At 31.4% G+C, this 24,974-nt stretch overlaps 2 protein-coding genes across 8 annotated transcripts in view; one reads left to right on the forward strand and one right to left on the reverse strand.

The window, feature by feature from the left end:
- Positions 1-200: 200 nt before the first annotated feature.
- LOC148616565 (lysosomal protective protein-like) lies at positions 201-23,965 on the reverse strand. 6 transcript variants are annotated; one of them, XM_088583727.1, is made up of 12 exons: positions 23,864-23,965; positions 22,648-22,830; positions 21,410-21,518; positions 20,556-20,606; positions 19,264-19,598; positions 17,381-17,474; positions 15,600-15,770; positions 14,408-14,556; positions 8,126-8,201; positions 5,533-5,619; positions 3,763-3,870; positions 201-2,916 (listed from the first exon to the last, which is right to left on the reverse strand). In XM_088583727.1, exons 2-12 carry the CDS (start codon positions 22,809-22,811, stop codon positions 2,830-2,832), a joined length of 1,431 nt encoding a protein of 476 aa, XP_088439853.1. In that variant the 5' UTR covers positions 22,812-22,830; positions 23,864-23,965; the 3' UTR covers positions 201-2,829. The 6 variants fall into 6 exon arrangements, 4 of the variants coding, with proteins under 4 accessions (XP_088439853.1, XP_088439850.1, XP_088439851.1 ...); XM_088583724.1 differs by lacking the exon at positions 8,126-8,201 and adding an exon at positions 8,846-8,921 and having other exon boundaries at positions 23,864-23,963; XM_088583725.1 differs by lacking the exon at positions 8,126-8,201 and adding an exon at positions 8,846-8,921 and having other exon boundaries at positions 23,781-23,913.
- The window catches only part of LOC148616566 (putative ATP-dependent RNA helicase DHX35), a 133,861-nt gene continuing 132,841 nt past the window's right edge, over positions 23,955-24,974 (forward strand). The window contains exon 1 of one of the 2 annotated variants that reach the window (XM_088583722.1): positions 23,955-24,106. In XM_088583722.1, the coding sequence (XP_088439848.1) occupies positions 24,073-24,106 (34 nt within the window). In that variant the 5' untranslated portion in view covers positions 23,955-24,072. The remainder of the gene's footprint in view (positions 24,107-24,974) is intronic. The other variant, XM_088583720.1, reaches the window with a different exon arrangement.

The following is a 24,974-nucleotide window of genomic DNA, read 5'->3' on the forward strand; positions in this document are numbered from 1 at the left end:
AAAATTCTAAAATAACAAAGTCAAATGCAGGAATACGAAAAAAGAATAAATTGAAAAAAAAAAAAATGGCACATAATGTCTTACACCCTGAGGAACCCTGGCTGACACCACTCTCTTCAAAATGTCTGGATCCACCCCAGTATTGTAGTCATGGATACTAATTGCTTGGCCATCAAAAGTATCTAAATAAAAATCAAAGCTTGAAAAATAAATACTTTATTGCAGAACACCTAGAAAGGGTGTGACAAACTACAATGTCAAAATCTTTACAGTACGTCTACTAGTATAACACAACACTTTAAAACATGCAAAAATATGACAAAACTATAAAGCTCATTTAAAGAACAGTTATCTCTTCTAAATTTACATAAGCTTTAACAAAGTAATGAAATTCCCAAACTATTGTTTTATGTAAAAAGCATTTTATAAGATAAGGTTTATCATAACTTGAGGTATGTCTGGACTGGTCAAAGGAGAGCAACTATTAGTAGATATATGAAACAGGCAACCAGTAGGCTCATTCATTTTCATTCAAAAAACAGTTCAAACAAAGGGATTAAAGGCAGTGATCTGAATTTTCTGCTTTCCATGGAAAAGTTAAAAGAATTACAAGAAACTTTCACACAACAAAAAGTAACAGTTAGTACCCTAAGTAACTTTTATATAAAACCTTCCCACAGGTAAATTTAACTTGCCATAGGGAAACAGGAGATTGGAATTCTATAACCCTGCTAAAGACCTAAAATAAATACATGGTTAAAAATTATATGTGTCTAAATTGAACCATCCTATAGACTCAATGTGAAAATGTGGTATTGAGTATAAAGGAATGATTTTAATCAGACTTAATTATACAAAGTGTATTAATCTTCAACTGAGACTACCTGTACAGATATGTCCTTATCCAACCATTTTTGTGTCCTTTTTCATGTTTCAAGGATCTTAAGAATATCAAAGGTAAATGCATGTTTCTCTATGAAAGATGTCCCAAATAGAATTTATTTACTTCTTAAACAAACAATCTTTGAGGCTTCAAAAAAAGTCCAGATTAAGATTGTATCTGAAAATGCAGCCATGTGATGAGTATTCTACACATTCATCTCAAACCAAATTGCAGAAGACATACATATTCAAACCAACAAATACAAGTACACTCTCCAACTACATCTAACAGAACTCCTACAAAATTGTTAAAGCATGAATTCAGTTACATGTATGTAAAATAACCATTTCTTTGGCTGGTGTCAGACATTTACCTATAAGTAAGCGTCTGTAAATGTATTAATTTTTGCCATGTACTTAGTTTCACCATTTTCATAATGGTTAAAAGAAAACACAGAAAATAGTTTCAACAAAATTGATTGTCACCACAAGAAAACACTCACCATTTTCTGCAAGAGTAAAAATTGATACTAGTGAATATGGTTATTTGACAAATTTCACAAAAAATAGCATCTGCAAACAATAATATGTTCACAGTAAAACTAATACATGTACTGGCATAATCTAATTAAACAACCTATAATTTTCTATAACAAATGAGTGTTCTAAATGCAAAATTTATTTTAAGTACATTACAGTAGCATTGGAAAAATAAACTGTTTTGGAGAAGAGAATATGTTTCTATAGAAATACTTAGTTTTGTGGAGATGTTATCATGAACTCAATATTATTCTCACTTTATAAACTCAAACACCAACTACTCACATGAACAATTAACTCAGTGTTATTTTTAGAGGTAGTAAATTAAGTAAATTGTTAGACAGTAAGGTCAACAAAAATATTGTACTATTAAAAAAAAAAAAAAACCAGAAATATTAGCCGATATGAGAAAATCAATATTAAAAAGTAAAAAAGAAAACTGAATTTCATAGAAATCATCAAAAATGCTGAGAACCATACATAACAGTATGCCCATCACTTACATAAACATTAGGAGACATTCATCAATTGTATACATGTCCATATCTCTTCCCCAATATTTCTACCAAGGATGATATTATTAGACTCAAAAGTAATTGAATAATAATCAATAACATGGAGAAATTTTATGTAATTGATTATAAATTAATTACTTTAATTCATCAAAAATAATTATGCTACTTTCAATTACTGTAGTTGACCATAGTCATGAATTTTACATACACAAGATATTTCAGCAGTAATTGAAATCATAAAGGTTTATTCCTTTTAATATACCAACCCTTCTGTATTCTGATTTTTCCTCAAATTCCAGCAACTAAAATTTATTCTCAATTCCAATATGACGTATTTCAAAGCTCTTTAGACCACAGCCGCGGTAAAAAAACATGATAAACACATGACCAACATTTTGTGCAGCACATAGGCTGTGTCTATTCAAAAATATGTTGTTTTACCACAGGCTGTCCATTTATGTTGTTATTTCACCACTCACTTTTGCTGGGGGTAAAATAATGTGACATAAATGGCCAGCCTATGGTAAAACAATGATAAAATGGAATTTCCGTGATTTATTTCTTATCCTCAATTTTACAACAACTGTTAAATGTGTAAATGACATTATTAATCAGTCTTCTAATTTTGGAGTTTAGTTTTTTACAATTAGTAGAAAATGCAATGTGTTAAACAGGACTATCTTCTGTTACTATGAAATTTGATAATTCTTTAAAACAAGATCCTTCAGAAATTCTTCAGTATTGTAGAATTCAAATCATTCAGGACTTTTTACTTTTCAAAAGTTTCAAATTTGATTCCAATATGTCATACAAAAGCTTCAAAAGCAACACAAATATTGATCACATATGTTTGGAATGTCAGCAGTACATATCCAATCTAAAGCAGTCTATGTTACTGGTATGGTTTGTCTTGCAGAAAGTTGGTAAACATAATCAAAGCAGGTAAAGGCTTGTCTGTTGGAACCATGTGACCTGCTCCCTGAAATACAATAAATATATTTAAAATTAATTAGAAAATATGTCCTACTCGAAAAAGATAATATCTTACTCAAAAAGTGACAAGAAAAAGAGTTATTTGAAGTTGGATGTATATATTTTAAAAGTTGAAAAATATATCCTGTCTTAACCCATTCATACCGAAATGATCCTTTTGGCACCCTCGTCCCCAAGCCGAAATTATCCTTTTAGCACCCTCGTCCCCAGGCCTTAATTATCCTTAAGGATACATGAATTTCTATTTTTAGACATTGTTTTTTGAAATACAAAAACATACGTTTAAATAATTCAAAATGTCAAAAATTCCTGATCAAATAACTTTGCAAATGGAAAGGACTATTGAAGTTAATCATGATAATATTGTTAGAATAATGTTTCATTTCTGGTACATTGTACCTCCAAATTGGTGTTTTAAAAATGTCTGAAAATTTGGAAGGTTGATAATTTGCCTTGTGAAATATCTCCTACCATAACATTCAAATGTGAGAAAAAAAAAAAACAATACTGAGAGTGCAAGACAGAAGAATCACAGACATCTAATGAGGTTCAATCAAAATTTCACCTGAGGGTGTCTGAAATTTCCTTGTCTTTTATTTTCTGGTGCTGTTTCATTCTTTTTTCTAACTTTTAATTTTTTTAATTGTGCACCAATAAAGACTACTAGGTTTGCTGCTAATCTTTTGTATTTACAAGACCCCTAAAATGATGTCACAAATGTTGCTTTTTTTCACCTGTCAGTGAGTTAAGGAAATCTAAAATGGCTTGAACATAGGAATATCATTGACTCAAAAGTGAGACTGAGCTTCTTTTAACACAGATAATAACATACCCTGACAGTAACTAGAGACAAGTTCTCAAACTGCTTCACAAAACCTGCTACCTGTGTACTCTTGTCATTTTCTGGTGTATAATGCCAAGCCTTTCTCTCTGTTGTTACCTACAATACAAAATTATATCTAAATCACACAGCTAGAAATGGATTAAGTAGCACTCCAGCTAAGAATCGTGCAAAATTTGATTCATGGGTAAAAAGCCAACATATATTTATTTTTGATATTTTGTATGAATTTCCATAGTAAACAGAAATTATCATTCCGTTTTTCATATCACCTGTGTTCTTAGGATATAAAATTATACAGAATGCATTGTAGATTTCAAAATTAAGGGAGATAACTCTTTAAATGACACTCAAATACAATAAAATCTATTGGATTTTCAATGTTGATTATCTCCTAAGAGCAGGCAGATTTGAGTGAATAATTACACATTTCATAGTATAGACCCATAAAACAACCGAACTATAAAAATAAGAATATGTAGCCTTTTTTAGGGTGTATCACATTTTTCAAATTTTGAATGATTCTTACAAAGAAAGCTACTTAACTCACAAGCTTCTACCAAAAAATCCAAAAATGAGTCAAGAGTTTTTGAAGCTCCTCTAAATGGTTTATTTTTTATGGTATCACCCATAACAGTGATTAACTGCAAATTTTTTTTTCATTGGACAAGTATGTCAAGTCCAATTCCTTAACCAATAACCCAGACCTGATTGTTTTTAATTAATTTCAGTGTTTATATAACTTATTCTACACTCCCATATGCCCCATTTTGTGTCTAAAAAAGTAGAAAATATAATTGATTCGACAGTTTAATTGGTTGTACCATTAGATTACACTAATGATACATTTAAATTGAAAATTTGGGTTTATTTGTAAAACCATGCTTTGCATTGTCAGTAAAAAATACAATAATATGTATTTTCAAATGTCTACATCATTATGTACATTTACAAGTAATTAGACCTCACAATTACAAATATAATGATGAAATATTTTCAATTAATTCTTAAACTATCATCAGTAAACCCTAGAGAGCCTGATGGACAGTTGGACACATATAGGCACACACCTGTCAATTAAAACAGATGGTATCACATTATACCATAGAATGGTTAAGGCCTTATAAAACTAGTCAGGAGATGTTGGTAATTAAAGTGTCTTTGTGACTTTATTTTACTTTTTAATTTCATTTTGAAGAAGTGTCATTGTTCTGTTACCAAGGATTTTATTACTTTTGTAGCCAGGGCCTATCAGATCTACTTCAAGGTGTGTTTACACTTGCTGAAGAACTTTTGGTGGTCTCAGAAAGTATTTTTCTATTCTATATTTAGGTTATATGCTGGTGTAATTTTTGAGTTTAACCATATCCACTTCTTTTTCTATTCTCACTACCTGTAACAGAATAACGTCCACTCATCAGAGCAGACCTAGAAATTTTGGCAGGGTGCTTATTTTGGCATATTTTAACTGCCTGTCTCAAAAATGCTGTGATAAATTACATGAAATATTTACTATGGACAAAAGTACTTTGTGTACCCATAAGCATTCACCGAATAAGAAATGCCAAAACCTTTGGTATACTTTTTTTACCTGAAAACCACCAAAATTTTACACCCACCAAAATAATCTACCATACATGTGTGCAGTACTTTGACTTGTTTCATAAACATTTATTAACAAATATTACGAGTAGTTCAGGGCAAAAATACCAAGTATTCATCAATGTAGTCTATTTTTACCAAGATCACAAAGCTATTTACCTTCAGATTAAGGCTGTCAACAAACCATTCATCTCCAAGGAAGTTACAGGCCATATCAACATCTCCATTGTAAACCAGGACTCTTTTCTGTAGTACAAATAAGAACTTTGTTAATAAAAATTTAAGCCCAATTCCAAATGATATATATCTTACCAGCACTGGCAGTAACCCCAGTAACCATTCAATGATCAAGGACAATAACTCTCTCACAAAAAAAATTGCTTCATCAGCAAGCCTATGTATAAATATTGAAGATCAAAGCTAATTATATTTTCTATAAAAAAGTTTTTATTATCAATCTCAAGAAGCATTAAGCTTACAAAGATAATAATAAAAGTTCAATATCTCATTCATTGACACAGTAAAATAACTTAAGCGCATTTACTCTTTCGTAGAAAATTCTAAATGATCATGAATAAAGAGCTCTGCCTAGCAAAGCATGATATGACCGCATATCAACCCTGAACAGTTAGAGCAAGTATGGACACAATATTAATTTTGACATACTTAAGCATAGGGACTTACAATTCAATATGGACACAACAACTGCTTTGAACACAATATAGCACAAAAATTTAAAATTCATTAAATTGTTTTCGAAATTAGACCAAAAATTAAAATGTTGATTTTTTCAGGTGTGGCCCCTTTGACCCCTTATATGTCAAAACTGTACAAGATATCTGAAATCTGACTGATAAATGCAGTCAGGGATTTTCAAGGAGTGAAAAAAAGGTTTTCTCTTAAACCAGATAAAAAATAAAAGAAGTCGATTATTCAAGGTGTGGTCCATTTGATCCATTTATAACTAAAAAAAAGTACCGGTAAGATCAATCTAAAATCTGAATAAAAAATGCAGTCAGGGATTTTCATATGGAATAAAAAAAGTCTCAAAATTGAATCAATAAAAGAACAGCATTCCAATATCCCCGGTAAAATAAAAAAAGTGTGTAAAACTTTAAAATTCACTGAAATTTTCTGAGTCCAAAGGCCATAACTTCCATAAAAATCAACCAACCGTAACCAAAGTAGAACTTAATCTGTAACTTCTCATAGTAAGACTACATACAAAATTTAAAATCAATTGGTAGAAGAATTACAAAAAAAGTGCAGAAATCTACATTCACAGGAAGTTCAAGGACCATAACTTCTGTAAAAATCGTTCAACCGTAACCAAAGTTGATCTTAATCTGTAACTCTTCATAATCAGGCCACATACCAAAAACAAACTTATTTGGTAAAAGCATAACAAAAAAAATTGCAGAAAAAGCAGACCGATTGACGCTGGCATTTCCATGTCCCCATGCAACACATCGCGAGGGACAAAAATAAACAAGTTATTGTTTTCCCTTGGAAAAATGCATGTTTCTAGCCCCCTTTTTGGCCCCTTATTTCTAAAGAGTTCAAGTCTTTACCCCCAAAATCAATCCAAGTGTGACAATTGTGGTACAGAAAATTGTGAAACAATATAATTGACATTCCTATGCTTTTACTGGAGTTTTAAAGTTGAATTCTATGAAATGTTTGTTTTAGGCCCATTTTTGGCCCCTATATCTAAAACGGTTCCACCTGTAACCCCTTAATCAATAACAACCTTCATTTTGTAGTTTGAAACCTTGTTGTAAAATTTTATAAAGATCAACCAACTAATACTCAAGTGTTGACAGTCAAAGATGACACCACAGTATCAATATACAACCAATTTTTTTTAAGATTGTATAAAAACACCTAAAAGTGTACTTAGCCATGTCATCTTTAATTCCAAAACATGATCAGTGTAAGGGTAAAAGTATAATATATAGCTTGCTGTAACAATAAAAATATTCTTTTAGATCAGCATTTGGTTTTGGGATTTCATCAGCAAATCTGAAAATGTTTAAGTTGGTATTGGATAAAATAAGGGAACAACCATTTGATTTCTATGGCAAAGGAGGGAGGAGGTCTAACTTGAAATAAAAAGGCAGGACAAAGACATATGGTTAAAAAAATCCAAGATGAATAATTGGGTACATCCAACACAGGCTAGAGTAAAAAATAAAAAGTGAGGTCAGAAATTACACTGAAAAAAAAAATCCATGACACAAAATTTGATCCAATAGAAATCAAAATTGTTGCTCCCTAGGTTAATATTTTCCAGTATAAATCTCATAACTGTGAAAGTCCCCACCCTAAAATTACTCCATTTGCACAAAAGTATTTTTTAGATGTAAGCTACTGGATAAACAGAATGGTTGTTTCATTTTCCATGTCAGATATTTCATGCATTTCAGTACAAGAAAAGCAAATTTATTGAACAGACTCTGCTTTGTACTTTCCTAACACACTGAGCTGGATTTTTATCATGCTAGCTAACTTAAGGAGCAGCCCAAAGGTAAGCATGTCCCAGTTGGAACAGATTATTCACAGAGTCAAATAGTTGTCACTCCATCTCCAATATGTCACATGCTTGGTAGAGTAGCAGTGACTACCAATTTTAAAATCTTTGTAATAACTCAGCCAGGGGTTGGACATAGTAATTTATCCTTAGCCATGTTTTCTCCTGCAACAAAGTTATTGGGTAAATTCCATGTAATCCAAATTATCCAATCACACTTGCCTTTAATGACAAAACTTTCTGATACTGTGCATTCATAGTCTGATATATGCGTTTATACCCCATCCCAACTTCTGCACTGAAAATATAGGAGGGTGCATATCAAATTTAGGTTAAAGCTGCAAAGAAAAGAGGGTTAGGTACTAATGAACGAAGTAAAATCTGTCCTACATAAACCTCATATTTGTGAAGTAAAAGTCCACCTTTATACAAGGTATCAGTTTTTGTGAGAATTTTCTTGGCAGATGGTAAAATTCAGTGTATATACACTGAAACCTGACTTAACCAGAAATCCATATCAGTTTTTATGCATTTTGAACTAATCTAAAACAAAAACCTGTCTTAACAAATCAAATTTTTCCATTTGAAAAAGGTTTAGTTGAGACACATTACAATATACAAGCACCACTTTATAGCAAGTAAAACAGTCGACTTCAGGGGATTGAGTTAGTCCTTTTTGATTGAAAGACAATTAGCTGATGAACTGCCTTAGATAGTTAGCAAGATGACTGAAATGGAGAATTAAACTTTTTTATCATTTCATTGGTTCTTGAATCTGCGTTTGATAGAAAGTTAAAATCATCTTGTCCTACATAAAGATGTTCATCAGGTGATTGTCATTTCATCAAAGGATGATAGACTCTATCTCCTGAACATCATCATTGTATGTGCAGTAAGTAGGACAGATTTTACTGTGCATTGCAAGGATCTTCAGGATGTTACCTTTGCATTCAAAAGTTTCATGTACTGATCTTTCATTGAGGTATATTTTCTCCCATAGTTCAGGTTTATTTCAGAACTGCAAGTACACACAAGAACAAAAATTGAAAAAAATGTACAGTAAACATACTAATTTTTGCTATTTTTGCAGCCGACAGAAAACTGCCAAAAAAATAGTACCCGTGAAATTAATTTTTAATACTATATAAAGTCAAACATTCTTTTGTGAAACTGCAAAAATTAAAATCTGCAAATATATTTGCTTGACAGAATCTGCGAAAATTAGCAACCACGAAAATTAATATGTTTACAGAATTTGATGACAGAAAATAAGCAGACTGTTCCTAAGCATTACATTTGTAAAAGATATTAAGTAACAACAGAAATAAAATGTTGCAGGGTGTGGCTTGGTCAAACCCTGAACAGTTCGCAAGGATATTAAGGTACTTTTGAGTATGTTTTTGTAAGAGGGAGGCAACTCTGACATGACGTCAACTGGTAACCATAAAAACGGCAAGGCCATTACCCTCGCTTTGTTCATTAAAGTGGAGTCTTTTCAATATTTCACGGTTCTTTATAGCTAAGTTTTTGTTTGTATATTCAGTAGAAATAAATTTTGCATGTTAGATGACAGTAAACTCTATTTAAAGGTGAAAATATGTTATTTTGTGAATGTGCATATCATTAGTCGTGGGTGGAGCTTTTTGCCTTATATAAAAACGACATTGACGAGAAGCTTGAAACTTTTTGGTCAGCTGATCGCTTGTTGTTCGCAAAAAAGAAGAAGAAAACAAGGCTATACAATGTAATCTCACATCTTTTTCAATGTACAAGAGTGTGAAATGATATCAGCAGGCAATGTTTGTACACTGTATTAATCAACTTTGTACATGTATTATTTTTGCTCATGCACATGACAAATCGCTTTTCTTGGGTCAAAATTGAAATCATGCATATTCTGTTGGGCTATAGCTAAAGAAATTAAACAATATTGGTTGTGTCAAAGAAATATACCGTGCCCATGCATGTACCTGTAACTTCATGCTAATTTTCTTATCAGTTCTCTTTGATCATTCACTGTGTTTACAAAGCAATAGTTTTGCTTTATTGTATACATGCAAACTAAAGCCAGTTCACTCAATGTCACAATGATATGTATATGCATAGTTTCAATAATTGACACTTATAAATGGTCATTTTATCTCCAGTGAGTGGGTCAGAAAAATGTAAATTTACAATTGATCAATAAGAACTGACCCCCCCCCCCCCCTTTGTTGAAAATGCAGAAATATGTTCCCCCCCACCCCCCCTCAACCTCTTTCAACTACTAAATGCATAAAATTGGAATGGTTTCTGCTACGTTTCCATGCACTAAACAAGACAAATGTTAATTTTACTGTCAAATTTACACTTGAGTGGCAGTATTCACTTCATAGTGAATGTATGTATGATTTCAATTTTATACTATATCAAATTTAATGTCAAATTTTTATTGTTACTTCAAATGTGTTCAGATTAGGAGAATTTCAAGCCAATGTTATGTGCTTACAATATTTATAATTCATTTAATTTACAAAATAAAGATTGAATAGGTATTTCACATCACCTTGTGTAAAAATGTGAAAAAAAATACCAAATTGCAGAAATTTATTAATTATCACACTACATATTTAGATGTTAATTTTAAACAGTTTATCTGACTTTTTTAAAAATCATAAAAATCCTAAATTCATTTTATTATTCTACTGCCTGATTTGATATTAAATTTTAAACTGTTTATCTGAATTATTTGATACTTTGTACATATTAATATGTATACCATTGGAATGATTTCTGTGAACTTTGAAGACATTCTAAATGGAAATATCAATTTAACTGTGAAAACTATACCTGAATGTCAGTATTCATTTCATAATAATAGCATGTATAATTTTAATGTATAAAGTCTACAGTTTAAAGGTGCAGATAGTCTACATATGAAGGGGAAGTGTTTTGATGTGGAAACTGAGATATAAAAATTCCTCTAGATTGCCCTAGGGAAAAAAAAATCATATCCAGACTGAGGCAAAAAACAGCCAACAGAATACACAGGAAGTAATTCTATTATAAGCAAATTGGAGTATAGAAGTGCATTTAATATACATCCCTCTACTTATATGCCATTCTACCCTTGGCTGTTCCATATGTATAATTTTTCCAATAAAATTTAAGTATTTCTCTTCCAATTGTTTTGAAACTGGTAAATCAAGTTTTAAATTATTTTGCACAAGTTAGTAGTTCAGGTTTAAATCATAAAACAGGTAGAGAAAAAATTTAGGAAAAGTGTTTAATTGTGGTTATTTTAAGCCACTGATATGTAACATACTGACAACTTTACAGACAAATTGACAAATTAATCTATATATATATTTGTAACATTTTCTGCAAAACGTTACAAATCTAAATATAATATGAAAAAATATGCCTCGCAATTTGATAAATGCATAACACTGGAAGTGATTCATTATATATATTTTTAAATTTTATGTTTCACCATAGGGTTTGTTGGGTTCCTGCTGATACCACCAATCATTTATATGGTACACAATGCATACACAGACAATTACACATCATGTATAAAATATTTATATACATATAGATACATGCATTGACAGAAATACATAACATACATAACATAAGTACGTGAATGGTTTTTAAACTTGATATCATCCACGTAAACCTGTTGCTTCCAAAGTAGTGCTTATTGCAACTGCGGCTTATAAACAAGTTAACAAAATTGATACTAGGAGTAAAATAATAAGGAAATAAATGACTGTTTTTCAAGTAAGCCTCAAAATCATTTCCCTGTTTTAAGGTTTTCTTATTAGCACATGATTCGAATATTGAAATAATTCTTGTAAATTGTGAGAATTTTTAATTCAAAGTAAAAAAAAAATGCTTTTTTTTTTCATCTGAACTTTTCCAAAATTTTGTTTTTTAATTGTAAATTGGCAACTCTGAACACAAAAATGTCTTTCATTTGCACCTTCTTTGTAAAAACAATTCATAGCAACAAGTTTGTAATAATTTAGAGATAAACAACAAATTATCAAAGCACCTTAGCCGAGAATGTGTGGCCTTTAATACGGTTGATACGTCTAAAGCGGTTGAGATCACAAAAATGTGTCACAAATGCAGTTATTTGTTCTTATTTTACAAGATGAATAACAATGAAAAGTTGTGGCTATGTTTAACAACTAAAAAGGCAAATAAACCTAACTCTTTTTTACTATGATTTGGATAGTTGTAGACGAATTATAGGTGCATACTAATCTTTTTCTAATTTATTTTGGTTCTGAACGCATGTCCATAAATTATTTTGCACGATAGACATGATATTTATATGTTTCTATTGTGATGGAAAGACTAATGACTTCTAAATTATAGTTAAACATTACATGTCTGACAATAAGGATAATAAAAATAAAATACAGAAAGCTAGCTTTAAATGATCAAAATGGGAAATTTCAGTACCAAACATAAAGACATACATTAAAAAAAAACATGCTAATTGTGTTACAGGTGCAACACAATGAAAGGAACTTTTGCAGGTCTATGGTACAGTCAGAAAAATCAAAGTTTATTGAGTGTTAGAATGCATAGTTTATATACGCTGTAAAAGCCTGAACTAAACCAATGGGCGGATCCAGACCTTTGTCAGCTTGAAGAGCAGACCAAATTTCAGATTTTTTATGAACTGATTTACTTTTAAAAAGGGCAGAGTTATGATGGCCTGAATGCCGCACAGAGTGAGGTAAACAATTGGGGAATGGGAGGTAAAATTGGTGGAAAATTAAATTTTTGTGCTATAATATACATTTTTTCCCAATAAAATGGGGGTGCAAATGTCCCCTCCGCCCCTCCAAATTTGCCACTGCATAATTCAGAAGACAGTAAAGGGGATTGAATGAATATTGTGAATTTTAATATATACATCAAGTGCCCGACATTGACTCTTTTCAAAAATCAAAATGTCTAGTAGAACTACAAGTCTTGGGTCTCGCAAGGCAAATCTCTGACAAGTTACTAAAATTATAATGTTTGATGAGACTTCCATATTTTCCCGCAAGTTAACTTCAAGTCATCAGTGCAATGTGTATTGTCTATTCCCTTCTCTTCTGTCGTCTGATTTTGATATTACATTACTGTTTTCATTCTCTTCAACGTTTCAATTTATGTCATCCATTACGATATGAAATAATTAAATGATACCACTCAATTTTGATCCAAAAGTCTAGGAGGAAGAGCTAAATAGATGCACTAGATTTATGGTGGGATTGATAGCATATATTAAATGTTTTTAAAAATTGCTGCGACTAATTTACCTAAACTTTTTAACATGTAGAAAAAATCTTGATGAAATTTGTAAAAACACTGCTTCGGGCCAAAATTTCAATATGTTACTGACCTCATGTAAATTAATCACAGCACTTTTCGGATAGTATAAATTAACTTAAAAATGTCTATCAAATTTCAAAATGGGCTGTGGTCAGCTTCCTCCTGGACTTTTGATGTTTCTGATATTTTATGAAGAAGGCATGCTTTGGTCACACGATTCCTTTCTATTTAAGGAATATTGTAGAATATAAGTACATATGTAGTTTTTGTATGAACAATGTCAAATAAAGGATTCATGGGGAGATTAAAACATATTTAAAATTTCACAGGATTTTTACTTAAATTTTCTGGAAAAAAACTTTAACACCGTTGCATTGGTGTAAGTCTTTTAAACTTGATACAACATTGAATTTTGATTGCAATTTGACATTTGACACAGGATAAGAATTTGACCAGAATTAGAGTAGCCCTTTTTTGGACCCTTATTCTTAAATTGTTCCAGTCACAACTTCAAAAATCAATCAAAACCTTGCATGAGAGTTTGGCATCTTGTGGTAAAATCCCAGAGAAACCTATTACCTTTTACACAATACTCAGAAATAAGAAAAATGCTTGTTTCTGGCCTTTTTGTGGCCTTAATTCCTAAGCGGTTCAAGTCATAACCCCCAAAATTAATCCCAGCCTTCCTTTGGTGGTATGGCATCTTGTGGTACAATTTCTAAGAGATCCATTTACCTCTAGTCAAGTTGTTGTCTTGACAGCAGGAAAATGCTTGTTTCAGACCCCCTCCCCCCTAATTCCTACCCGGTAAATGGTTCAAGTCTTAACCCCCAAAGTCAATTCCAGTCTGACCTTTGTGGTATAGAATATTGTGGAACAATGTCATCAACATCTATATGCATTTACTGGACTTACACAGTTAAATACTATGAAATGGGGCCCTTTTTGGCCGTAACATTTAAAGCCATAACCCCAGTTACTGAGAAGAAGATTTTGGTAAACATCAATGAATGACAGATGAAATCAAGTGACAGCATAAGCCCAAAAGGACCTCTTATCCAGGTGAGCTCATAATTGCTCAGCAATATGAGTTAGATTTCAATACCTGTTGACACAAATTTTCTCTCATTCTATTTATGTACTCAAGAACTTGTAATTAAACAGCTATATGTTCCATCCAATAATTACCTGCAGATATCCCAGGCCTGGACAGATTGTGGTATATGTAACTGTGACCTAACTTCTGCTGTGTTCAGGTACTTCACAACATTAGTGTAATTCAAACAAGGTGGGGTCAATCTAAGGTGGTTCCTTACATCCGTAAATTCTTGAATAAACTGTAATAAAAAAAAAACAATATTGGAGATTCCAGGTAAATTTCTTCGAACTGTTAACATTTTTTTGCCTATAAGAACAATTTAAACAGCACATTCTTGTAATTCAATTAATTTAAAAAAAGGAATTATAAGAATAAAACATATTATCAAATACTATTCTGTAGTATGACAACTAAAAAAAATATGGTCACAGTAAGTAAATTTCAATAACATATAAAATAACAAAGGTAAATAATTCAAAGAGAAGAATATTTTATAACACACTAGAGCTTAATGGTACAAATGTACTTATAAACTGAAGAAAAACACAACATGATACTGTAAAGGTATTAATTTAGCGGTGAACAGAAAAGTGTGAAACAATAGTTCTTGATTTTTAATACAATTTTTTGAAACTGCAAAAATTGATACTTGCGAATATGTTCACATGACAGAATCTGTAAAAATAGCAACCGCAAAAAGTTAGAAATATATAGTATTATGGGATATTATAACTTGTATTTAAACATTTTAACGAAATTTTGTGAAATTCAGTAAGGGTACTTCAATAAATTAAAACATTTTGTACAGTCTAATTCATATGAACAAGTATAAGTAAGCATTAAAAAATAGACAATACCAACTGAAAGAATAATAGAATGAATGAAAGAATAAGTGGTATTCTTAGTAAGAATCAGGCAGAGGGTGAATCATGGTTGAAAAAACTTGCAAGTCTTTCCATGAATTCTTATTCAAAATGTAATCTAAATTGCAGAAATCACAATCATTTCTTTTTTAAGGTTCAATAATTTGAAGTATAAACTGTATAAAATGCATTGCAATTTCATCAAATGGAGATAACTCACATCTTATCTAGCATTCTATTGTAACTTTGAACTTGATTTTCTGCATCCTCAGACAATTTTAAGACCAACAAATTGTCTTTTTGTCGTCAATAGCTATAAACAATGTGCTCACATTGCAAAATTTGTGTGTTTATTCTGAGCATGATTCATTATTTTTCAATTTTGCCTAGTTCTTACAGATTCCAGCACTTCAATTACCTTCATTTTCTTCTTCAAATAGTCATTATTCTTTGTTTGCCACATTTGGTGTGTGAATGCCACCTTGTTTGTCTGTTCGTCAAAATATATACCCTGTTGACCTTCACATGACCCATACAAATTATACTCGTTCAGGCCACTGCCATACACTATCTGTTGTACCTCACTTATCTGAAAATTAAAGAACAGCAATTTTTTCAAATTTTAGTAAAAGGTGCCTGTGCCTTCCAATTATAGAAAAAATATCAAAATACATATCTAACTGGGAAATTTGTAAGACACCTTATATTTCATCATACAGCTGGTTACAGAAGTTCCTAAATTAACACCCTTCTTAACAAAAGAGGGGAAGTAAGGGAAAAGTGAATTTCAGAGTTTTTATAATCTAATTACGTGAACCCAGACTAGTCATATTGAAAAAAAATTGATAACAGGATCATGCTTTTGGCATTGGGGAACAGCTTTATTTTGGCTCTAATTAAGGAGGTAGACCTAGGGTAAGGGACATTACTCTTGAAAACAGTGATATGTTTATATCATATTCAATTTCACCAAAGCCGTTCAAGCTTTCCTTTGAAACAGAATAAAATCAATCCAAGTTACTTTGATGCTTTCACGAAATTGATGTAAAATGCTAAATACAAACATTCCAATGATTTGTATGAGTGTGTCCTTTACCCTAGGTCTACCTCCTTAATATATAGAAAACTGAAATAGTCAAGGGAGAATACATTAGAAATGAAGAATGTGCCAAAGTGACAGCAAACCCTAGTAAACAGTGGAAAAAAAAAAAAAAAGTACATGGATACTCAATTAAAAGTGAGTATCCTTGCCTAACACAACATATATACATGTACTGGTTGAGCATTACAGGCATCATACTATACCTTAAACATATAAAAAAACTAAAAAACAAAAATTAAGAGGATTATTGAGAAAGTTTCCTGACCGAAGACAAGCCTAAAAGATGCGTTTGGGTTTAAATGGTATGATGGGGCCACAACCCTACCCATAGCTCAAGCAAATGCTAACTACAAAATACATGACACAAAGATATTAGCATACAAGGTGTTCTGTGATGACATTTATATTTAGTATGTTAAGCTAAACATAATATAAACAAGGTCAAATGTTGTACTAACATATGTAGAGTGGAATGAAAATGGATTTACCAGAAACTAAGACTAAGAACATGCTTGCCATTGTCAATGTGGCAAATGTGACAAACTAGCAATAAATAGATTATTATTAGGTTACTTTCACTCAATGGACATTAATCTCATGAAGATGATAAAACATAATTAAAAAATATTGATTATTCATATATCAACAGTATTACTGTAAACAAGTCTAAACCAAATCCCTTTTGGCCTGAATTACATTTACAATTTGGGCTGGTGTTCAATTTACATAATTCAAATGCATTGGCAATATAACTGATGTAAAGGCTAGGAAATACTACTATGAAAAAGTTTGTTTATACAAGTTTTACTGTACAAGGTAAACACATGAGCAATACAAATAAAACATGCATGTAGTATAAAGGAGGTAGACCTAGAGTAAGGGGCACAACTCTTACAAATAACTGGAACATTTGTATTCACCATTTTACATCAATCCCAAGTAACTTGGACAGATTTCATTCTGTTTCAAAGAAAAGCTGGAAAGGCTTTGGTGAAATTGAATATGATACAAACATATCACTAATTTCAAGAGTTATGTCCCTTACCCTATGTCTACCTCCTTAAATGGAAACTACATTATTTGGGGTTATAACTTACAGCATCTCCACATCCAGGCTTATCTCCGTTTTGAGCAAATGGACACCTCTTTTCACTTTTATCACAGCATTTGTCTAATAAGGTACCCCACATACTGAAAGCAAAGTATACAATTATGAAATTCAAGAAACATAAAAATAATACAATGTAGAATATTTGCCTGAAAATATCTGATTAGAACTGTAAAATATTTTTAAAATATCCATATCATGAAGTACATATATGCATTAAAGTTTCTTAATGATTTGTTTAAACCACTCCTAGATCTAAAATTATTGACTTGCAGTCAAACAAACAAATATGACAGAAAATCTATGTACTTCCAATTAGAGTTGGCCAGATTTAAACCAGACAATAAGACTTATTTTTTTTAAATTGTTTATTTTGGGCTACAACCTTTGAATGGTTGTAGCCTAATATGTCTTATCCCAGAATGTCTAAAGGTAAATTTTACCTAATTAGACCTTTAATTCCCACAAATTGAGGATAATTCCCAAAATGTCTAAAGATCATTTTTTTTAACTTGATTTAATATAAATCAAAGTTTTTTCCCCAGAATGTTTACTTTTTGTTTGATTCATATATTTGAAAACCTTGTAAAAACAAACAAATTCTAATGGTGTTGGGTTAAAATGATAAAAATATGAATAAAAATTCATATTTTTAATAAATATTACATTTTGTTTCTTTTATTACTAATTTTTCCTTTTTAGACATTTTGGGAATAAAACTTTTTTTCATTAAACATTCTGGGCATTATTTCATTAGCCATTCTGCGATTAAACATTCTCGGCATTGTTTCATTAGCCATTCTGGGATTAAATGTTTTGGGCATTCTGGGATTAAACATTCTGGGCATTATTTCATTAGCCATTCTGGGATTAAACATTCTGGGTATTATTTCATTAAACATTCTGGGTATTATTTCATTAAACATTCTGGGCATTATTTCATTAGCCATTCTGGGATTAAACATTCTAGGCATTATTTCATTAGCCATTCTGGGATTAAACATCCTGGGCATTATTTCATTAGCCATTCTGGGATTTAACATTTTGGGCATTATTTCATTAAACATTCTGGGTATTATTTCATTAAACATTCTGGGCATTATTTCATTAACCATTCTGGGATTAAACATTTTGGGCATTATTTCATTAAAACATTCTGGGCATTATTTCATTAAACATTCTGGGCATTATTTCATTAAACATTCTGGGTATTTTTTTCATTAAACATTCTGGGCATTATTTCATTAGCCATTCTGGGATTAAACATTCTGGGAACATTTCCTTTGAATATATATTTCATTTTTCTTATTTAAAGAAGGTATCAATTGAATTTGGAATTATTTTGGAATTTAGAAAATGACAAAAAAAATAATTTGTAAAACTAACCTTCACTAAAGGGGTTAGTCATGCTGTCATGGCTAAGTGGTAGGGTTACTTGGTTTGCAAAAGGTAAGGAAAACTTAGGGGGTTAGTCATGCTGACAGCATAACTAACCCCCTTTGAAGGGGTAAGTTTTATAAATATTTTTAAAATTTTTTTTCTTAATTCCAAAATAATTCAGATTCAAATAATACTTTGTTTTTTATATGATTGAACTCCAAATATTATTTTAACAAAATAATTTTTGTTCAGTGTTTTGACCACAAAAAAATCATAACACAACTCTTAATTCTATTACTTACTGAGGTCAAAAGGTCATCCAATACTGAATTTCATGTGCCTATTAGGAGAAATCATTCAAATTTATTGTCAAGGTTAGAAGTAAGGGATATAATTTTCATTTACTATCTTTAATTCGTATACATGTCATAAAAATAAAATTTCATGTTATACATATTTTAAATTCTGGAAAAAATATTATCTTATTTTTACCTGTTTCCAATCAATCCATGATAATAAGCAAAGTAGATAAGAGAATTAGTGTTCATGTTGTCATCACTGAGTCCATTGCCAACAGCAAAGCCTTTAAAGTTTATTTCAGCATCATCCACTACTCTAGATGACAAGGTAGGGACATAGATTCCACCATAACTTTCACCAGTGATGTAAAATTCATTTTTGGCATATTCTGGGAATTTTCTGAAGAAGTCTTTTAATGCCATATAATTATCCAATGAAACCTGGTCATCATCTGTGGTGTAGTTTTTATCGAGGGAGTAGGAGAATCCTACCCCAGCTGGAGCCTCAAGGTATATCATGTTAGCAATCTTAAAAATAAAAAATGATTTTAATTTAATTTAATTATTTTTTTTCCTTCCCTTTATATCTTTTTTGTTTTTGTTTTTTGTTTTGATAAAATATATCAATCCTTATTATTTTTGCCCTCCCTTTATATCTGATTTTTTTTATAAAATAAATCAATCCTTTATTTTGAACTGACATTACCAAATTTCCAAGTGACATGGTTCTATGACTGCATATAAATGTGACATTTAAAGCTATTTACAGGTATCATTAAAAGCTGTTTGTTCTTGTATAAATCATAGGATCTTTTATTACTTGTAAATGTCAAATTATTGATAGACTTATTAATATTCATATAAGTGAAGAAACAGCTACTAGTACAGTGATTTTGATTAAAATTTTGATAATGGACCCTTTTTAATGATTTTAAGAATTTTAATAGGCCACACTTTAACATTCTTTGTAAAAAAATCTGATTTTAATAGGGCATTATCATCAGGAATGTCATAAAAGGCACATGGCCCCTGTAAATCCAAATCACTGCTGGTCCAATTATCACATCTAAGAAATTGCAAGTGTCCTGGAAGAAGCAGGAACTGCACACCCTTCTGGAGAACCTGAGTTTTTTTTTGGTTGGGGTTCATGCTGCATGCAACTGTATGTGTTTAATTTTTTTGTCTTTTTCATTGTTTGTCCTAGTCAGTCTTTCAATGCTATTCCACTTTTATTGGCACTTCTGTATTTTTTTCATACCCCTTTTAAGAGGATAACTCATAGATACAGCTACAGTACATATAACACACTTAAGACACAATGAACTCTAATTCCTTTATTTTGCAGGACAGACGAAGAAGTTCAAAGTCTCTGATACATCAAGTATAACTTTTTGGCACTGAATCCAGCAGTACAACACTAAACATGAGCTCACTTCAAGAAGATTGTTGCAGGCTTTAGTATGTAAATAACTGATTTATACTTACATTATTCCAGCTGTGTGGATTGTAGGTAACACTAGCACCATCTTTACCAATCTGGTCAAATAAGATGATATAATGAATTAATATCATTGGTCCAATATGGTGAGAATATTAATATGAAAGCACCTCTAAAACAAATGACTGTAAACCAACTTTTTCATAAGTGAGTTACAGTACAGAAAGAGACATACCCTGACTAATCACAGTGGTAGTGGTAATTTCTAAAAATATTGTAGTTGTTGAATAATATTCATATTTCAGAAGATACAATCAAGCTTTTTTGTATTCAAATCAATATGCCCTACCACTCTGAATGTTGAAAAAAATATGAAAATATCTCTAAAAGTAAAAAGGGAAATAAATATCCACTCTGTTAGTGGTTACAACTATTATGGTGATTTGTCATAGTATGTCTCTTTCTGTACTGTACCAGTATTTTGGCTAATTTCTTGAGCAAAATAATTCAATGAAATAAACTGATGCCAATGTGTCCCTTCATTATGGAATATGCATTAGAGTGTCAATCACAAAAATAAATTGAAGCAAAATCAAATTAGTATCCTTAAACTAGATAAAAAGTGGGTTTGTAGTGTAATGGACTATGCACTGATGTTTTTTAGTTAAATTAATGAATACCTAACAAAATTTAACTGTTTGAAAACCTGATAAAGTCCTCATCTCCAATTAAAAAGACTAACCAATATAATTCTTTTCAGATATATATTCTTTATGTAAGGACAAAATGAACATAGGTATAGTTTTCATGTTTTAATATATCATTTTTAAACAATAGTCAAAATGCACCACTTTTGAAAAAGTAAACTGATTTAAAAACTTTGTTAAGCAACAAAACTCACCCTAAATGGTCCATGTTCAGAGAGTAAACCTAAATCAGAACTACAGCCTGGTCCTCCATTCATCCAAAGAACCAGTGGATCTGTCGGTTTGTCGGCAGACTGTAAGAACCTGAAAATTACAACAGATTTAGATATGTACATGAATGACAAGGATATAGCCACATGTACATAAGGTACCAGGTACAACCAATTTTGTGCATAAGGATCTCTTGAATTATTTACTATTTTGGATTTAAGTTATACGCTTGTGAACTTGTTGCTTTTCACCATATCCATTATTTGATTTTTTGTAATACCTTATAATGGGTAACTTTTGCAGGGTGCTAATTTTGGTGTATTTTAGTGGTCTATTGAAATATGCCAAAATAAATCCACAATTAAATTTACTCTGGGCTTTAGTACTTTTTACATTACTTATCAATTGCCAAAATTAGAAATGTTTAATTTTTCATGTACCTTTTTGCTTCAAAATCACCTTAGACTCGGCAAAAATAACCTACCATATGGTAAGCATTAACATTTTTCCAGAAAACTCAGATGGGTGGATGGAAAAGTTTCCGGAGTAATACTAGTAATTAGAAAATTTTGTTATTTAATAAACAATGTATACACATTTTATAAAGAACACAAACTTATTTTCTTGCTTTACAAATGCACACATTTCTAACAAATCAACATGATGTGTATAATTTGAAGTACATATACAATAAGGTGTAAAAGATAAGAACCAACTAGCCTATATGTAGATTCAATTACTTCTTCTGAAGTTTTGCCAGTAAAGATGGCTTTACAGGACAAGGTAGTATCTTTAACAACTCCATGTCTAACCTGCTTATCTTGAAAAGTGGGAGAAATACTACTTGAAACAAATTATTCTGAGGCCAAACAAAAAAATGTCTGTTTCTTGCTTCCCTACATGTATACGTACAAATAATATACCTAACCATTTTATTAGCCTGTCCTAAACATTTTTTGCATCATTAAAGTCTTGATAGACTGTTCCTCTTTTTACTCAATGTAAAATGCTTTTGAAAAGTATAATAACTTTGCTACCTAGCTACTCTATGTTTTTCTTGCTGGTAGCAGAAACATGACAATTATTTTTAAGCCTGAGTATACAAATGAAGCATCCCCATATTTGGGTAAGGACAATTTACAGTGCTAGACAAGAAGCACACAATTTTCTGGTCACCCTACAGAAAACATGCATAGTTCAAAAATACAGTTAGAGAACTTACCAGTAATGAAGTTTTCTAGTCCCTGTAGCATTCAAATACCCTGAATACTGTTTCCAATATGGCTGTTTGTGTAGTCCTGGCATATATTTGATTTCATCTCCAGCAGGTGCTCCTAGAGTGACTCCAAGTATCAATACAGCAGAAACTATCCTAAGTAACCACATTGTGCTAAAAATTAAATGCCTGTAAATGCAGAACAAAGAATCCTTTAGCAAAGACAAATTTAGAACTAATTTTAAGATAATTGACAACCTCAAATTGACCATTCAAATTAGTGTAATCCTCTAATCATTTTCCCCTTTATATAACAAATCCATGCAAGTATAAGACAAAGATGACATTGTAAATGTTGCTGTTTTCATTTATTTATTGTTCAATTACAAATCTTCACCAGCAGATTCACCAGAATAATTGTATTTTGTTTGTTTGTTGGGGTTTAACGTCCGAGCAGCAATATTTCAGCTATATTCAGACAATGAACATGAAATGGATGATAAAATGAACATGAAATGAAAAAAAAAAGGATGGGTCACAAGGATAATAGGGTCAACAAATTTTGATTGCCACTGGAAAAAGGGGGGATGGGTAAGGTAGGGCAATTTAGCCTCCTGGGGCGGAGCGCAAAGGTTCCTACTCCTATCGAATACCACAGCAGGGTTCTTTAACGTGCGAGGAACGTGGCATCTTTCCCAACACGGTGCACCACTATGGTTTGGGGTCAGGTTTTCCGTATTATAGCCTGACAACCCCAGCATGTAACACGCCAGGGGTACCCCATTCCACTACCTGGGGCACACATCCCAGTTGCTCTGTGGGCAGAGCGCCTAGCCCCCGGCTAGGCTTCTGAGCACTATTTAGTCGCCTTATATGACAAGCTTAGCGCTGCTGCAGGCCTTTTCTTTTAACACCTGCACGGGGCAGAATAATTGTAAGCTTTCTTATTAGTCTGAGTTCAACTTTTTAAATATTTAGTTCACCCTTGGTTCATGTGTTTGATTTCTCAATTAAAAATGTGAAAAAAAGCCTTAATTCAAATAAAGTACAGTCCAAATAAAGTAGTGTTCATTTCAATTTGAATTGCTTAAAAATTTCAGGAATCAGGAAGTCATAACAATTTAACAGAACTCACTTACTATGCACAGATACGCTTTCCTGTTGGCAAGCAATAAGAAAGTGTTTTCAGCAAGCTTCGTATAAAATAACCTTTTATACTAACCAAAATACGCTTTGTCACTGATCAGTAAGTTGGTCATATGAGATTCGGTTTGTATGGAATCACGTGCAATTGGAATCACGTGATTGCCGGAGACCAAATAAACGTCCGTTTTACCATTTCTTTCCCCAGTCTCATCATTTCCCACTGCCGTTTATCGTTCGAAATAATGTGTCGAAACTGTTTCCCAGTGTAAAAACCCGGTCGATATTATGAGTGCATTTCCAAGAAAATTTTGGAAACCAGGTTGTTACATGTAATCGAGGATTTTTGTAGTAGTCTTCTTTAAAAACCCTTGATGTAATTAAATGATGAATTTTAAAGGGAATTTTACTCCCAGTTGTAATTGAAACAAATAGAATAGAGATACATGTACTTAAAATTTTATGGGAATTAATTTGAATTTATTAATCATTACTAACTGAATTAAACAAAGATCTCTTGTACTTGGTGATTGCAAAATCTGATGTTCAATTATCAGGTTCTGTTTTTTTTTAACCCTTTGAGTGCCAAGGCCTTTCCTTTATTTTGCCAAGGAAGAATTTGAAGATTCAAATTCATCTGCCCTGCTTATGACATCAACAATAACCTAACGTCTCAAGAAAGGGCACAAAGGCAGGGTGATTAAATACAGAAAGAAATAGACATAAACTACTCATCATTTGGATGTTTTCGAATGTTACATGCAATCGATGTCATTTTTGAGTGAAATCATTGTTCAATATTTGCAATTTTATCAATAATAAATGCATGTACATACTGTATCGTTGAAATGATATGTTCATATTGTTTAAAATATATCATTATTTTTTTCTGTTTTGCTTTTTTTTGTTATTCCTTTTACATGTTTTTTTTCTCTTTCTCCTTGTATGAAATACATGAAGAATACATGTAATTTAAGTAGTTTGCACTGAAGGTAATAACTAAGAGAAATAAATAAAATGTGAATGTTTGATCACTATTTAACGACGAGTAGAACAAAATTTGCAAAGAATTTTTTTGGCATTGTTTTAATATGTACAGTCTACCCTGTGAAGCACCCCACACATCATCATGTTCAGAACTGAGACGTCAATGACATTATTGCAGAACAATCGACTTGCTGAATGTGTAG

This window comes from Perna viridis, chromosome 5 (genome assembly GCF_037379345.1).
Source record: "Perna viridis isolate PV_CMFRI_1.1 ecotype Kerala chromosome 5, ASM3737934v1, whole genome shotgun sequence".
NCBI lineage: Eukaryota > Metazoa > Mollusca > Bivalvia > Mytilida > Mytilidae > Perna > Perna viridis.